General features: G+C 36.0%; 1 protein-coding gene across 7 annotated transcripts in view; it reads right to left on the bottom strand.

The window, feature by feature from the left end:
* Positions 1-4,450: 4,450 nt before the first annotated feature.
* arhgef28a (Rho guanine nucleotide exchange factor (GEF) 28a) overlaps positions 4,451-17,233 on the bottom strand; it is a 58,924-nt gene continuing 46,141 nt past the window's right edge. For 5 of the 7 annotated variants that reach the window (XM_042724254.1, XM_042724256.1, XM_042724255.1 and 2 more), the window contains 5 exons: positions 16,754-16,936; positions 15,578-15,816; positions 14,123-14,170; positions 10,939-11,454; positions 4,452-4,890 (listed from right to left, as the gene is read on the bottom strand). In XM_042724254.1, coding sequence (XP_042580188.1) covers positions 4,528-4,890; positions 10,939-11,454; positions 14,123-14,170; positions 15,578-15,816; positions 16,754-16,936 — 1,349 coding nt within the window. In that variant the 3' untranslated portion in view covers positions 4,452-4,527. Of the gene's footprint in view, positions 4,891-10,938; positions 11,455-14,122; positions 14,171-15,577; positions 15,817-16,753; positions 16,937-17,233 lie in introns of all 7 variants that reach the window. The other 2 variants (XM_042724260.1, XM_042724259.1) reach the window with 2 other exon arrangements.

Here is a 17,233-nt window from a genome sequence, read left to right on the forward strand (position 1 = left end):
AAGCTGTGGTCTAGCAGTTATGTACATAAGTAAATATTAGATATCATAATGCTAATAAAATGGATTAAAATAGCTTAAAACAAGAAAAAACACAAAAGCTGATGTATGAACATTTACTACATATACACCTTATACACCCGTCTACATACAACAATTATACAAAACATGCTCTATGTACATAAAATGATTCCTTACAAATTTTAACAATAAATAAGGTTTATGCATTGGAAGAAACAAAACACAAAGAATAACAGGTGTTCTCGTGCACAGAGAAACGTGTTTTTCAATAGAACAAATAGCAATTAAAATAGCAAATACACACTGAATTCTTGTCACTTTAACTCGAGTACAAATAATATTCACACCTAGTACTGGTCTACAGTCAACAATTATGTCTTTTTTGTTTGTGACTGAAATAACAGAAAGCCTGAATTTATGCTAATTTATGTAACTGACAATATGCTAAGTGCATGAACAAAGCCTTTAGTCCGATACAGCTACATAATGATGACCTAAAAGTATCAAGAAATATATCTGAATGCCGGTTTGTAATCCCAATGCTGATGAGACTTGTTTAAGACATTTGCTGCTCATGTGGCATTATAGGCAATGGCTCGTGAGCACCAATGAATCTGAACTGTTTCAGAAGAGTAAAGCATGACACATATTACACATTCTCCTCCATATGGACATGTGAAACCAGTTTCCAAATGTGAGAGATTGAATCTGAAAGGTGGCAATGTGATTCCTTATTCTAACATGCACACATAGCCCTGACTCATGTAGTAGGTGGTGAATGCTTTTATAAGCTAAATCATCATTCATCTCCTGAACAAAAGGGTCAGTATTTTCGTGTCCTGATGTAAACTGACATGGACAGTTGAGAAAAATACATTATGTGGCAATGTGGGTGGGGGACTTTTGTGTGTGTGCCTGAACGTGTGCTGAAACTGCCTAACCTGATTCTGTCACTGCAGGCTCCAGGCTATAAAGCAAAATACAGCCACTCAGACAAGCCCCATCTCACACACGGACCAAAGTAAGTGCTACAAGGTCTGGAGAATGTCACAGAAGGCCGAAAGCTTGCTAAGATTAAAGAAAGAATCAAAAAACACAACATAAGGAGTGGGATCAGATCCTGGTCCAAATCTCAAATTGCAAATCCAAAGATTGTTTGCTCATTTCAGAGATACACAATATTCTCCTCTCCGTCAGTATCTCTGTTCTCTGTCTCCATGGTAACAAAGGGCTGGTTGACGAGCAGGACGTCGGATTGATGAAGCCCCGCCCCTGTTACGCCAGCTGACCAAGATTCTTGGACATGGCCGAGTTTTGGAAATTATTTGATGACAAGATTGTGTGTTAAAGTTCATATGTTATTATTAGTTGTGTGTTACATTATTCATAATTTTCTTTATGTTGATCCATCATTTTCCTTCTTCAGTGAAACAAAAGTAGATCTGAAGTAGAATGTTTTGCATACAACTGTGGATTTTGGATGGTGGATGATATTTTATGATACAAAGCTCCACAAAGGACAAAAACGTACCAGAAAAGTCTCACACAAGTGGCTTTGTGTGCTATATTCCAAGTCCTAACTTTTTTGGAATTTAAGATACTCACTGATAATCTTCCTAATATATGTGAGGAACAGAAAAAATTTGGAGACCATCTATGTTCATTGTATGAAGAGCAGAAGCTCCACAACGAAATTTGCACAACACAACGAAATTAGTCCTATGCATTGTGTTGTGGCGATTCTGTTGTTACAACACAATGGAAACAAGCCACAACACAACGAAATTAGCACATGAAAAATTTGTACTATGCGTTGTCCCACTGTACTACATTCATGTAAAAGGTGAAAAAAAAAAAAAAAAAAAATCTAGGCCTAATCCACACAAGGGGTTCCGCTCAGGCGCTATCACATATGATTAACATTCATGTGATGTTGTGAATGAAACTGATGAATCCCTCTCATTTAATTACCCATTTCTTAACAGGGTCTATGACCCAATTTCATTACCTTCATTCTGAATGTTTGTGTACGTGAGGTAATGTTGTTAGCTGAGCACTGTGTGAATAGTGAAGGTCAAACATTAACTACTGTGAGGCCATGGTCTTGACCTCTGAATAAATATTGAAACAAAGCAGTGTTATATGCTTGTTGATTTAACCATCCCTTCAATCAAGGCCTTTATAGAACAGGTAATATTCATATTTATTCACTTCGATTAAAAAAACAAACAGGTACAGTAGACTGTAAGGAGATCTTCTGAGTGCATCATGACCATTGTGGACACACAAATATATTTAATCATAGCCTTCACCTGTGTTTCGCTCTACTGAAGCTGTCCTTTGTTCAACTATTGGTTTAAGCATGTGCATGTGTAGTCAGCATAAACTTTTTTGACCCTAGACATTTAGGATTTAATTAATGTCAATAACAGGGTCATGCTTTCTTGATCACCCCAACAAAACCCCCAGATGAAACAGTCCAGTACAACCAACGATTTTATTATTGCTTTTGCAAAAATTCTCTCATGCTCATCAGGGATGCATTTATTTGGTCAAAAATAGTTTTAAAACATTATTTAAAAACATAATTACAATTTAAAAAAACTTTCTATATATATATATATATATATATATATATATATATATATATATATATATATCAAAAAAGTAGTTTTTTTCTGTGATGGCAAAGCTGTCATCCTTCAGAAATGTGCTGCTCAAGAAAGGTTTATTATTATTATCAATGTTGATAAAGGTTGTGCTCCTTAACATTTTTATGAAACTGTGAAACATTTTCTTCTCGGGATTCTCTGTCAAATAAATGTTGCTCGTCTAAACTGACATACATTTTTTGTAACATTATTAATGTCTTTGCTGTCACTTTTGATCAAGTATGAAGTATAAATAATAAATAAATGCATTCAGTTTAAAAACATAACTACCAGCACTTGCTAACTAAGCCATGCTAACCAGCCAGTGTTATAGAGTTTTCCTGTAAAAAGAAGGGAATTCTAGATAAACAAATGTAGTAAATGTGCGTTGTGGATATTTATGTTAAATAAGATCCTATAAATGATAAGATTAGCTAGGAAGTGGGACACTAATCTAGCTAAACTTGCACCCTTGTGCATGCTCTGTTAATAATGAAAGAGGGTTAATGAGGTGGTCAATACACACACAGTTTACAACCTTTAAAACAAGTAAAAAAGTAAATAATACTGTACATAAGATGTCATCTACTGTAATATTCACACTTGAGTTTCACTTGTGTGTTAAACAAGTACCTTTAGACAGGATAGCGATGAAATGTATGGGTGTGTTTGTGTGTGTGAGAGAGAGAAACAATTCATAATGATAAACAGACAACTCAGACAGCTCATGTGTGAAAAACAGATGAACAAGTTTCTGTCCCTCTCCCCTCCTCTCCCTTGTAAGATGACAGGTCACTCTGTAATGAGTTTGGTAAAGATTTTTTAGATCAATGTTCCAATCAGTCTCCCATAGCTGGAGGCCCTTGATTCACACAGCACTGTCAACCCCACAGTCAATAGACAGAATGCGTAATTGATCGCAGAGACAGATGTGTATCTGTGTGTGTTTGTACCTGTGTGTGATAGAGTGAGGATGAATCTTTGTTATTAAACACAGATTAACAACACAAATAGAGAAAATCGGCATTCACTGCTGTGAAGTTTTAGCAATGATTCACAAGTTGAAGTGATGAAATCAAATCTTTCTTTTGCTTCTATGGCATAGTTAAGGGCCAAACAAGTCCAGCTTGACTTTCTGCCATGTTGCTAACTCTGTCATTAGAGATTCTGAAAATACCTTTTATACTGAGGTATATATATTGGTTTGAGACTTAATATATTATGAAAATATTATTTAAAATCTAGGTAACACTTTACTTAAAGCCTTTATGTACAATGTTTTAAAAAATAGTTTTAATGCCTTGTAATGCACTTTAAAATGCATTGTACAATCTCATGAATAATTGTAACCACAGTTAATACATTATAACACTTATTAATTCATTGTTACACTATGCATTTCAAATTTGGTTATAATTATTTACTACAAGATATAATGTAATTAAATTCCCTTTAATAAACTTTTATAATGCATTATACATAGGTTTTAAGTAAAGTGTTACCAAAATATATTATGGTTTACAAAAAATATTAAGCTGTTTTCAACATTGTTTATATTAATAAATGCTTCCTGAGCAAATCAGCATATTAGAGTGATTTCTGAGGGAACATGTGACACTGAAGACTGGAGTAATAGCTGCTGAAAATTCAGCTTTGCCATCACATGAATAAATAAAATTTAAAACATTAATATAGAAAACAGTTATCTTAAATGGTAATAATATTTCACAATATTACGATCTCATACTTTTTGATCAAATAAATGCATATCATTTTTATTTTAGGGGGTGGGGAATGTGCAGCAAAAAATGAAGAAGAACAAACCCTAACAGTTACTCGAACTGCAACATAAGACTCCTCATCCTGCCCATTTACTAGTGATTTCTGTAAAAACATTACCATTGTTTGGGATCTCTGTTAGACTTCTCAGAGGGGTCGAGTACATTGCTTCTCCAGTCCAGCTCTCATGTCCTGCAGGAGCATCGGATACTCCAGCAGAGCTCTGTCTGTGGTTGGATCGTGCCAGGAGTGAATTGAGACTGTTCTGAGCACTGGGAGAATCCGAGTATCCTGAGTGCAGGTGGACAGTCTGATGATGACGGTGTGGATGGTGTTGAAGATGAATGTGCCTGTTGTTCATGGAGGGAGACATAAATGCTGCCTCATTCACAAAAATGGATCCACGCTCGTCCTGACCACTCAGGTGATGGTGACCCGCATCCTGAAAGACAGATATGTACATCACTAACATATTACTACAATATACAAATACAACTTATTTATAAACAACGCAATTATGGTACATACTCCTGCACCTCATTCAAGTTATATAATGCCCAGATTTATGACTTCTAGCAAAGGTGTGTTTAGCAGCTTCAGATTATGTGTTATGACACACAACTTTGACCACACCTTTTAAAGCCATGATATAGAACATAAAGTAGTAGTACATTTACATAATCTGTTTAATCCTAAGAATTAGTTTGTAAAACAATAACAAGTAATGATAAAGAGAAGAAATATTGTTGAACATTTTGGGGAAAAAAATATCAAAATTTAATGTATCTAAAATTAAATTATAATGTAATCAGGAAACATTACAAAAAAAAAAAAAAAAAAATTAAGTCCTCTGCAATTTTAGTCAGCCATTATGTTGAAGTAAGTTTTAATTTCCATCTTACCTCTTTTAACACAAACTGTATTATTTTTAATTACCTCCACATGACATCATCTGGTCATTCAAATGCCTTTTCTTGTTTTCCCATAGTTTTATTCAGTGTGTTCTTCATTTTATCATTTAGAAACAGCTGTTTCACTTTAGAAAACTGAAAGCAGAGCCAGTATGATGCTGTTTTTCCATCAGACATCATATCCACCTCTTCACCCATTTTCCTGAGATTTCCTCATTCATTCAGTTGGTTGGTTACATGTGTGAATTAAAGGCCAGACTAAATCATTGACCCAAGCTCAAAATCACTGTTCTGTGCTAATCAGCCCCCACAAAGAATACCATAAATAAAACTTGGCCTGAGGCGGTTCATGTGTGTGGGAGCATCTTAAAGGCAAACACAGAAATATATTCCCCAAAAGGTCAAAGCTTAGATGGTGGATACACTCTCACAAGCTATTTAAAGTTGTGGTTTTATGAATGCCATTATGAGGGGGAATCCACGCAATAGCAATAAAAGGCTTTGGAAAAGATTTTACCTCTCCAATTGTTGCTGTATTTATAAAATATCTAAATGGAGAGTGTTGCTACAACCAGACTCCAAACAGCACTGTAAATTAAAGCATCCTGATACAAATGGTTTTTCACATACTGTACAACATTGGTGAGACAAAATTGCTATTGGTTTTCAAAAGATGTCTCTATTTGAATGTATTTTTTATTGTGATTTATTCCCGTGATGACAAAATTCTTCATTACTCCAGTCTTCAGTTCAGAAAACATTCTTATATGCTGATTTGGTGCTTTACATTTTTTTTTTAAATAAAAAGGCTATCAATGTTGAAAGCAGTTGTGCTGCTTAATTTAAAAAAATATATTTAATTTGAACTTGTTGAAAATAAAATAAATAGCTTGCCACTGTAAAAATTGCACTGTTTTGAAAACAGATGAACTACGGTCACACCAGTGAACAATGTAGTCAAGTAGTTACTCCCCAATGCGGTGTTTTATATCTAGTGAAGACACTCCAGAGCAGTTAGCCATCAGAGGGACGCTATTGGCCTACATCTCGCCCTTGCACTCATCCTCTTTCTGATCATTCTAATCAAACCTCACAAACAAATTAAATATCACTTCCCTGACCTGCAGAATGAAGCACAGAGTTGTTTTTAATTATTTTGCTTTGGTTGGGGCTTTTCAATTATCATTAATCATTAGCTTGTTTATTAGCACACAGACAAGAGGCTGAAACTAAGACCGCCTCACACGGCCTTAGACTGATGAGCCATGAATTGCTCTCTTTATCCCAGGTAATGAATCAGAGGCTTAGCTGTGTGTGAAAAACAGACGCTTGACCGCAACTGAATCCTGTGTACAAGAGGTCGAAGGAAAGAAATGTTTTCTTCCTGGTTTGACTCTGCCTGAAAAAACAACAGCATTGGCTGTGGACCTTATAAATTCTGTTGTGTTTGGGTTTTCTGCCAGAGACGTATTTATTTGTCATGGCATGTTTGTAAGGACTGGTCACTAAATTTAATCCAATAATCCAAAACACTGTTCACCCCAAAGACAAGAAGAGAGAAAGAGAGAACATGCACACTTAGAAACAATAAGAGCAACCTGAAGAAACAGGGATGCTCATTACCACTCATTTTCATTTAGATTTTTTTTAAATAAAGAAATAATTAACTTCATTCAGCAAGAATGCATTACACTGATCAAACAAGAAGGTAAAAATATATCAAGGTTTCCACAAAAATATTAAGCAGCACAAATGTTTATAAACATTGATAATAATAATTGAACAGCAATAATTGAGCAGCAAATCCGAATATTGGAATGATTTCTGAAAGGCCATTTGACACTGAAGACTGGAGTAATGGCTGCTAAAAATTCAGCTTGGTCATAATAGGAATATATTAAATTAGAAGAAATTTAAATCCTAATAATTTCACGTTACTTTTTTACTGTATTTTTGATTAAATAAATGCAGCCTTGGTGAGGATTTTTTTTTAAATCTTATTTTTGAATGGTAGTGTATATAATATTTTAATTTAGAAGAGAGACAAAAGAGTTAGAAAGACCGAAAGATAGAGAAGAATGCAAAACAGTTAAAATATGTAAGGAACAAAAAGAAAAACAAAAACAAAATGAGACAGAAGGGGATTACAAGCAAAAAAGCAGATGGGATCAATAAAAAAACCCTGAAAATATATAGCTTCTCCTTCCTTGAATTCATAACTGACAGTTTGGTTCCATCTTCAAAGTCATATGAGAGCGGATTTGGGAGAGCTTTCCTCTGACATCACTACCTGGGTGTTTTGGCAACAGAGTAAAGGAGGGATGAGGAAAGAGCAGAGGAGCAAAGAAATATTTCAGTGTTGAGAAGACAGCTGCATCTCCAGACTCACACTGTGCACAAAGGCTTTTATGACATACCCACAGCTCACAGCTATAGCTTTTAGGAAAATTTCAAACATACACAAACAGCTATGGAGAACATGCATATACATGCGTATGAACAAACAGGAAGAAACTACAAAGTCCCAAAAGCAACAAAAGCAAGATTCCTTACATATTACTCTAAATAAACTAATAAAACTACTTTATTCAATTTCTCACTAATATATATAACTCAAATCCATAAATATGTACTTTTAAATAGATGGTGTAGTCTGCGCCAGTTTAAATCATTGTACAATAACATAGAAGGCTAACTGCTGATGTATAAACTGACCAATCAAAAAATAAATATACAAATGACAACAATTTTCTTTCAAAAACGAGGCTAAAAAGGGAAAAAGGAGAACTAAAAATGAGAACTGTCTCCTTACAGATAAATGAGCAATCTTAACTAATGCATTCATTAGAGGTTGTTTCTAAAAACCATAGATTGCACTCTATGATTTGATACAATCATTTTACATTAAGTGGTTGGCTGGTGTTCAAAAAATGATCATTGTTAAAACTACAGTACACAATAAATAAATTTTTGTTTCAATTTTAGTTTAAATGAACAAAATACTACTATTCAGCCAGTAAATACAAAAATCTGTTTAAAATTACATTCTTGTCCCACCCCGATTTATTACTGGCTACAAAAATGATTATTTTTCAGAGCTTTATGTTTGAATTTAAAGGGGTGTTATTATGCTTTTTCACTTTTTCAACTTTAGTTAGTCTGAAATGTTGCTGTTTGAGCATAAAAAAGATCCGCAAAGTTACAAAGCTCAAATTCCAATCCAAAAGGAGATATTTTATTTAACAGAAAAAATAACTTTTCAAAAACTACAACGAACGACTCGTTTAGACTACAACGCATATTTTCCGGGATTTGTGATATCACAAAGATCGACGAATGGGACGAGACCTGGTTGAGATGCACTAGAGAAGGCAACGAGTGTTATCACTATGTCGGAGACACGCTAGTGTTCCCAAGGCAGACAAGCTTAGAGCGGTTACAATCATCCGGGTTTAAATTGATTTTGACGCAATATTTAAACTGAAGCTCACAGCACTATGATAAGGGGCTTGACATTTCCTGACCAGGCGCCGAGTGCTTTCAATCACAACACACACTGGCCCAGCTAACCAATCACAACACAGACTGGCGCAGCTAATCAATCACAGCGCATTTCGTATTTCAGAAGGCGGGCCTTCATTTAGTGCAGGACTATTCCAGCCGTTCATGCCAGACTGGAGAGAGAGGTGTTGTAATAACATAAAATACATGGAAAATATATGTTTTTCGAACAACCTAGTATGAGAGCCTGTTCTAGTACACCCCCAAAACAAAATCAAGACCTTATAAAAGAGCATAATAGGACCCCTTTAATGGCAAAAATTTAAAGTTTTTGTCATTCCACTTTGCATTTTCACAGTTAAACACAAGTAAACCTCAAACGATCATATTAATTTGCTCATAAGAGAAGTGCCAAAGCACAACTGATATAAAGCAAGTAACATATAATTTTATGATTCAACCACAAATACCATAGGGATGTAACGATTCACTCAACTCACGATTCAGTTCGATTCATGATTTTGATTTTACGATTCGATTCAATTCACTTTTTATTTTATTTTTTTTTTACAAAATTTGATTTAAGACAAATTATAAATTAAATATGTCGACACAGGATCCTTTTATTATTTCTTGGACAAAATGCTGCACATATAGCGCTGCACTTATGAACTTTAATATGCATTATACAGAGGCAAGATGAAAAGAAAAAATAACATCTGAACTTTTCTAAAGAAAGTAAATTCCCCTCAGACATACATTCATATAAAATCCTACACCTAAATGAATCGATTTTTTTTAGCATCTCAACTGCTTTGAATCATCATATATTTGAATTGATTTTCAACCAGCTCGCAGCTAATCGTTACATCCCTAGATACCTGTCATCTATGTAATAAGCATTTATCAACAAAAAAGAAACCTACAACAATCTTTCATTGTTACTATGTAAGATGAGCAGGTTTGAGCAATGTTAAAGTCAGCATGAAATGGAAATTGCAATCATTTTTTCTTCCCTACTGTAAGGTAGGCTTCTCGAGCAAAGAAAAAAAATGTAGGGCGGGATTTGATTTTGTTTATCACAAAGTCCCTCCTTCTGACAAGTGCAGTCTGCTCTGATTGGCCAGCTGACCAAGTGCATTGTGATTGGCCGAACACTGCAAGCACTCGTCGGAAATGTAACGCCCCTTTCCATAATCGCAAGCAGACAGAGTGATGAAGCTTGTATGTGTTTGCAGTACACAAGTTACAGACGGTTAAGACTGCTAACTCCACTGTGTGACCCTGTCTCTCTCACTCTCTCTCTCTCTCACACACACACACACATACGCTCACACACACGGCGTGCAAAACTCTGCATTTGAACAGTCAATAGCAAATATTTTAATAACAAAACATACTTACAGTAGCTGATTCAGGAGTGCCAGATTGTCATAGCAAAGTCTGAATTACCTCTTCACCGAGGTTCATGAAACGGTCGTCCATAAAATGCGATGCTGTTCTGTTGTAAGTAATCTTAAAGCTTTCTAAATGCATCTACTTTTGGAAGGCCAAATAAAGTCATTTTGCTTTCGCCTAGATACACACAGCATCTCCCTGACACTAACTGCGATTACTGAAACCTTTCTTTGCGTGAACAAATATTTTAACATAGTGACGTAGATATGTTGTTTGAATGAGCCATTTTAGGGGGGCAGAGTCTTAACTTTGATAAAGAATATTTCTTTGAATTTGAGACTTTTGTCTTTGCAACTTTCGACTTTACAGATCTTCTTCATGCACCAAGGGCTTGTTACACTCCAAAAAGAAATTGAAATCACATCATATGACCCCTTTAATTGTTTCGTGTGAGTGACATATTGCAGGAGGGGAGGGACTGAAATTTGTCTGGTCATTAGACACCCTTTTTTTAAAAAATAAAATAAAATGCTGTACACTGATAAATGATTTATAATAAACACAGTAATATTCCATACACTGTAAGAATTGCCAGTTTAGATTTCATGGTGACTTTAATTTTCACATCACATAGACCACCACTGAATCCCACACATTCCCATCCACTCACTGATCATCACCTGTGTCTGCTGTCCATCCAATGGTATGACCATAGCTGGCAGGTTCTGCTGGTAGCCCTGCTTTAAACTCTCCAACAGCCTCCGCTGAGCATCCAGCTTCTCCTTCTCCTTTTCCACAGCCCTCTGGCCTTCTCGCAGCCTCTCCAGGCTTTGCTGGTACTCCTGTAGCTGCTCTTGGAGCTCCTGTCGCTCGCTCTGCAGCCTCCCCTCCTCTAGGTGGCACACCTGCTCCCTCTGCTCCAGTGAAGCCTCCACCTCAGACTGTTGAAGCTGTCGCACCTGGCACTCACGTTCCCACTGCTGCCTCTCTCGTACCAGTGTGCCCCGTAGACGGGCCACATCCACCAGCTCCTCTCGTCGGCGCTCCGCCTCCCGCTGGCGCTCCTGCTCCTGCAGGGTCTGGTTGCTGCGAGTGATGGGCAGTGGGCGGGAGTGTGGGTGAGGGGAGGGGCTTGATAACAGGAGGAGGAGGAGCCTCTGGACTTCATAGCAACTGTCTTGGATGGTGACTGCGGCCTATTTACAAAAAGAAAGGGTGATTAAAGAATTAGTTCACTTCCTGATTAAAATACTCACCCCCATGTCTTCCAAGATGTTCATGTCTTTCTTTCTTTCTTTTCTTAACTTTTAAATGGTAGTGTATTGTATATGTCTCAACTTACAAAAGTCCTGTGTATGGGGTGTAGCGATACACGTATTCGTACTGAACTGTTCGATTTGTTGGACTAATCCTATTACATTTGGAAATTAAAAGAGCTTAAAGTGCGTGAAAAATAATGTTCTCCAGGCCACTGCGCTCAACAAGGCAGCCCAAAAGACATAACAGGCAACGTGCCGTCTTGCCCTGAGGTAACCTCCCGTGCTGGGGTGTGTCGAAAGACGAGGATCTTGTATCATTGTATTAATGTAGCCCTGTTACATTCTTATTATTTTTATTAGGCCTATTATTATTATGAAGTTACTTTTATAAAATTTCAATTAAATTAAAATTACAATTAATTTGCTCCGCAAATATTACCGTGCTGCAAGGATAACAAAAGATAAGGCTATTTGCTCCTCAATTAAAATGTTTGAAAAAAGGTATTTTAAACAGGTCTATTATACAATTAATCATAGTTCTATAATTCAAATATTAACACTGCAGTCATCAACAAAAATCTATGAAATAAAAAGATAAAGTAAAAAAAATACAAATAAAGTTTAGCCTATTTAGAGCGCCGACTTTCAAAAACAACCTGTTTAACACCAAATACGTTTCTTCTCTTTTTTTTTTTCCATTATGTACGGGGCACAAGAGAAATATTAGGGGAATAAATCAAAACAGTTGGCTATATACCATTATCAGCATATGTTGAAGTAGATTCACTTCTCGTCGTCATCTGAGAGATTATGCGGTATCAGATGGCGAAAGCTCCATCATTACTCCGTCATTACGCTTTTCTTTCACTTTCTAGTGATATCCATTGGCTCGCATTCATGGTTTAAACATAAATATTTCCAACATTGCGACGAAAGCAATTACCCAACTAAACACAACTAAATATCTTGTGAAAATAGTCTCTTAGACTCAGTTTGGCTCAACTATGCTCAGGTTCAGATTCATGCTCAGAGAAAGCTGACTGTGAAAACTGTTATCATAGGGCTGGGTGATAATTCAATAATGGTAATTATCGTGATATAATTTTCCTCAATAAAACGATATGAAGAGTTTGATAAATGTACAATATAATGCTTATGCGCCAAAAGCAGAACGAAACAGCGCAACTCATTTGAATCATGCCACACGGACCGTTTATCCGCTCGGATCAAAGTTCAAACTGCTGCGTGGCGCAAGCTCACTAGAGCAGATGTGTTTACTCAGTTACGCGAGCATTAAAGGGATACTCCACTCCACAATGAAAATTTTGTCATTGAACCACTGATGGCAGATGGACTATTCTAACAATGCTTTTCATACTTTCCTGGACCTTGACAGTGTTACTTATTTGGCAGTCTATGTGACAGTCTCAAGCCTACCGGTTTTTATCCAAAATATCTGAACTTGTGTTCCGAAGACGAACAAAGCTTTTATAGGTATGGAACGACATGGGAATAATGACAAAATTTTCATTTTGGGATGGAGTATCCCTTTAAAAAATAAATAAATACATATATAAATAAAAATTTGGTCAGAATAAATTTAACCATATAAAACTGAGGTTGCTACAATTTTTACAGATGTTACTGATTTTGATAATTAACAAAAATTTACCTCTGCATCCTGACTCAAGCTACTAATCAAATGTGCATTTCTAAGAGAGAAAAAGTGATGATGAGATTATTATTAATATTATCAGGCAACCCAAACCTGTTTCTTGATTTGAAACAATATCACTCATTAGAACTTGCAGAAACTAAGAAATGATTATTTTTAGATATTTTGTTCAAGGTGCTGTATGTAAGATTTGGACTCTACTAAAGCATAAAAATACCATAATATGTTTGCAGATATTTAAGAAACATGCTAAGTTAACATACTTATTTATCTAAAAACTATACTACAGTCAGTTATTCTCCTTTGAAAACGTGCATTCCGGGCTGGAATGTCAGTCTCTGTTTTGTTTTGTTATAAAATGTGAGTTCTAGTTTGGAAAGTTGTGTTTTGGGACCCAGGGTTGCCAGTTGGCTGAAAACACAGCGTATTTAATTTCATTCATCGTCAATTGTTTGTGTCGTCAATCTGGCAACCTGCATGTGCCTCAAGTCTGAGGAGGAGGGGCCTGGTGAAAAACCCCTCTCCAATATTTTGAATTCGGCCTGCAATACCTAGTTCAACCACTCGCTGTCAATCCTACATACAGCACCTTTAAGGAAAATTAATGGCCTGATTTCTACAACTTTCACTTTTGTTAATAATTATGGTGTTAAACTTGAAAGAAATAAAGATTTGACATTTATCATAATAATTATCAGTATCGACTGATATGAAAAAAAATATTGTTATAATTTTTTTGGCCATATCACCCAGCCCTATGTAATCATATTTTAAAAAAAACTAAGAAAATATGTCACTTATGTTCAGTTTAATGCATCTTTTATAAAAGCCTGAAGCAAGTCATGTCTTGTGTTTATGTGTGCCTGACGTAAGGTCTGTCCACTATAATTATTCTTTCAGTTGGTATGTGGTTGTGTGACATGAGCTCACCTGTAGACTGTATAGCAGCTGAGTCAAGCTCTGCACACTCTGACTCACCTACATTAGGACAACAAACAAATTATGAGCAACAGAAAATAAAGAACTCTAAATCAAAACAAGGAGTCTACTCCAACGAATGTCTCTTCTTCCTGGAAAGAATACAGAATAGCTGTGTGCACTATAGCAATATGTTTGTTCTATTGTAAACAAACAACAGGTATTTCATTTACATTTTTTGTCAGACATCTGCTTCCTGGAGCACATTTTACAAAACTGCAAACACTGGGTTAACTTCAGCAGAAATTCCAAAAAATGCATTATCTGTTTATTCAAACACCATTTGGTTCTTTATCTACAAAGTCAACAGACAGCACAGGAAACAGAGGGCGGTGACCCTAAGTTAAAGAAAACAGCCTTTCAGCCAGGTAGGTTTATAAATGAGCAAGGCAAAGTGTTCACTCAAGGATGCTTGAGTAATGTGGGGGGACACGTTAAGACACCAGTACTGATAACTTCCCACAAGGTGAGAGGATGAGAAAAAAATGGCTGTTAATGGTTGTTATACCCCTACATTCACCTTATCTTGAGTTGCATAGTTTCCTGTGTTATTAAACGTTTTGTTGGATTGAATATTACTTTTATATAAGAGAGAACCAATAATATTATTGCACTTTAGGTGTTCATGTGAATTCAACACAAAACAAGTCTGCCCTCTTACGGCAAGATTTATGTCCCGTCTATACGAACATTAAGTTTACAGCACCACCTAGTGGACACACAATTATGTCTGTTATTGCTTATGTAGAACAGGATCAATTTCGCTAAAATCTGTAACTAAACAGAATACAAATACTGATTAATATTAATGATAATCTAAACCTTTAAACCCCAAATAAATGTCGAAAAGAAATGCAATTTATTTAACATCCAGTAAAACAAGAATCCTTTGTTTTGTAGCAATAAAATGTAAATACCTTTTAAATATTGATGATCTCCTTTCATGACCTTGTGCTCATGTCAGCAGCACACAAAACCTTATCAGCATGACGTACTGTGCAGTGCACCGCAAAGACGGCATCGACAGCAGAAAAGAGATCCAAGAAAATGAAAGCCTAATTCTTCGCTTTTATATTTAATGAAATGGGACCCTTGAGGCAGTGAAATGGACTCCTCTTATTTTAAGCTCATTAATACTTAGTAACATAAAGAATGAGATGTGATAGTGGAAGAAGAATGTGAATTATTCATGCAGGGCGACTGTACCTCTCATGCTGAACACAGCCTTTTTGGTAAGGCTGCAATTTAAATCACTTATAATGGAAAATATTAAATATTTCCTACCCATATTAGTATATTTCTATTAGTAATCATGCTGTGACATTCTACTACCACAATTCATCTTCTAGTAGTAATCCCGTGTGCAGATAATGGATGTTTAAGTGCTGTTTACGAGAACACATTTACCTTTAGGTGTATATTGTGGTCAGCATCTGAGCTGTGATTAAAGGCCTGTGTTTCTAAGCCTTCCTCTCCTCTCCACTCTTCCTCATCCCTCTGGACGGGGTCCATCAGTGGACTCTGGTTCTCAGGGGGTAGAGGGGAGGAGGGAGAGCTAGGCTCAGGTTGGGTCTGCTCTTCTGGACAAGACGGGACAGCGGCAGTAGAAGCACAGTGAGAAGATAGGGCTGCTTTCAGGTTCTCCGCTAATGAGGAGAGAGAGACAGCAGGATTACTATGCATGCAGTTATGTGTATTGTGGTACACAAAAAACTGGTAGTTTTGTTAAAAAGTACTGTAAAAAGTGCCTCTTGAAGCATGTTGTGTCTATAAATATTTGAGGGTGAATATATCCATATGCATGCATACATACACTACCGTTCAAATGTTTGAAGTCTGTAAAATATTTTTAATGTCCCTTATGCTCACCAAGGCTGCATTTATTTGATCAAACATACAGTAAATACTAATAGTAAATATATTACTACAATTTAAAGTAAATGTTTTCTAGTTTAATATATTTTATTTAATTATTATTTTTATTATGGTTTTGCAGACATGAAGAACAAACATCAAACAGACCCTTCATATAACAACAATCTGTGCAATGAGTAAAATGAAGCACCAAAATATGACAAAAAAGGAGAATGACGGTATACAAGACCATATATCCTACAAAAAGTAATTACAATAATAATAATAGTAAAAAAGATGGCTACCAATCTAAAATAAATGAATACATCCTTAGTCCTTGTAACTCATCAAAAAAGTAAAAACTGGTTCCCACATTTTGTCAAATTTTTCAGAGTTCCCAGAAAAGTTGTATCTGATTCTTTCCAGATGTAAAGTAGAAGTTAGTCCAGTTAACCAGTCAGAAAAGAGAGGCCTTACAGTTTTTCTTCCACAAAAGCAGAATAACTTTCTTGGCTCCAATCATACCATATTGGACAGGTAACCGTAACTTCGGGCTGAGAGACTCAGCATTGGGTCCTGGTTTAATATATTTTAAATGTAAATTAAGCCTGTGATGGCAAAGCTGTTTTCAGTGTCCATGATCCTAAAGAAATGATTCCAATATGCTGATTTGGTGGGTAATAAACTTTTATTATTATACAACAACTATTATTATAAGTGGATTCTCACCCTCTTTAAGAGCAGCACTGAGCAGTACTCCAGCCTGAGGGATGTCTTCAGTGCTGGGCCGCACCAGCAGTCTGGGCTCTGGTCCTGTCTCACGTCGTCCAGCCATGACTGACAGCTCGGCATAGATGTGTAGCTTCTCCTCCAGATTGGCACAGATGAGGTTATCGTGGCCACACAAAGACTCTGTGAAGAAGGAGGTTGGTTGTCATGTTCAAAAAAAATATTATTCTTTAGCTGACACAAATAGTTTAGGAAACTACACCACTCATTGACCACTATTCAACTGTGTATTCTAATGAAGTAATAAAAGCAACATACAAATCTTGTGTATTTCATTACATTATTAGATATTTTAACAGTAACTGATTATACTGTCAGTGTAGGCACTGACAAGTCCACTTCATGCTATAAGAGTTCTCCAAATATACTTTAGTAAAGGCTAGGAAATGTGTGCATTCTTGAGGTGTTATTAGCCAATCA

The sequence above is a fragment of the Cyprinus carpio genome, chromosome B5 (assembly GCF_018340385.1).
Source record: "Cyprinus carpio isolate SPL01 chromosome B5, ASM1834038v1, whole genome shotgun sequence".
NCBI classification, from domain to species: Eukaryota; Metazoa; Chordata; class Actinopteri; order Cypriniformes; family Cyprinidae; genus Cyprinus; species Cyprinus carpio.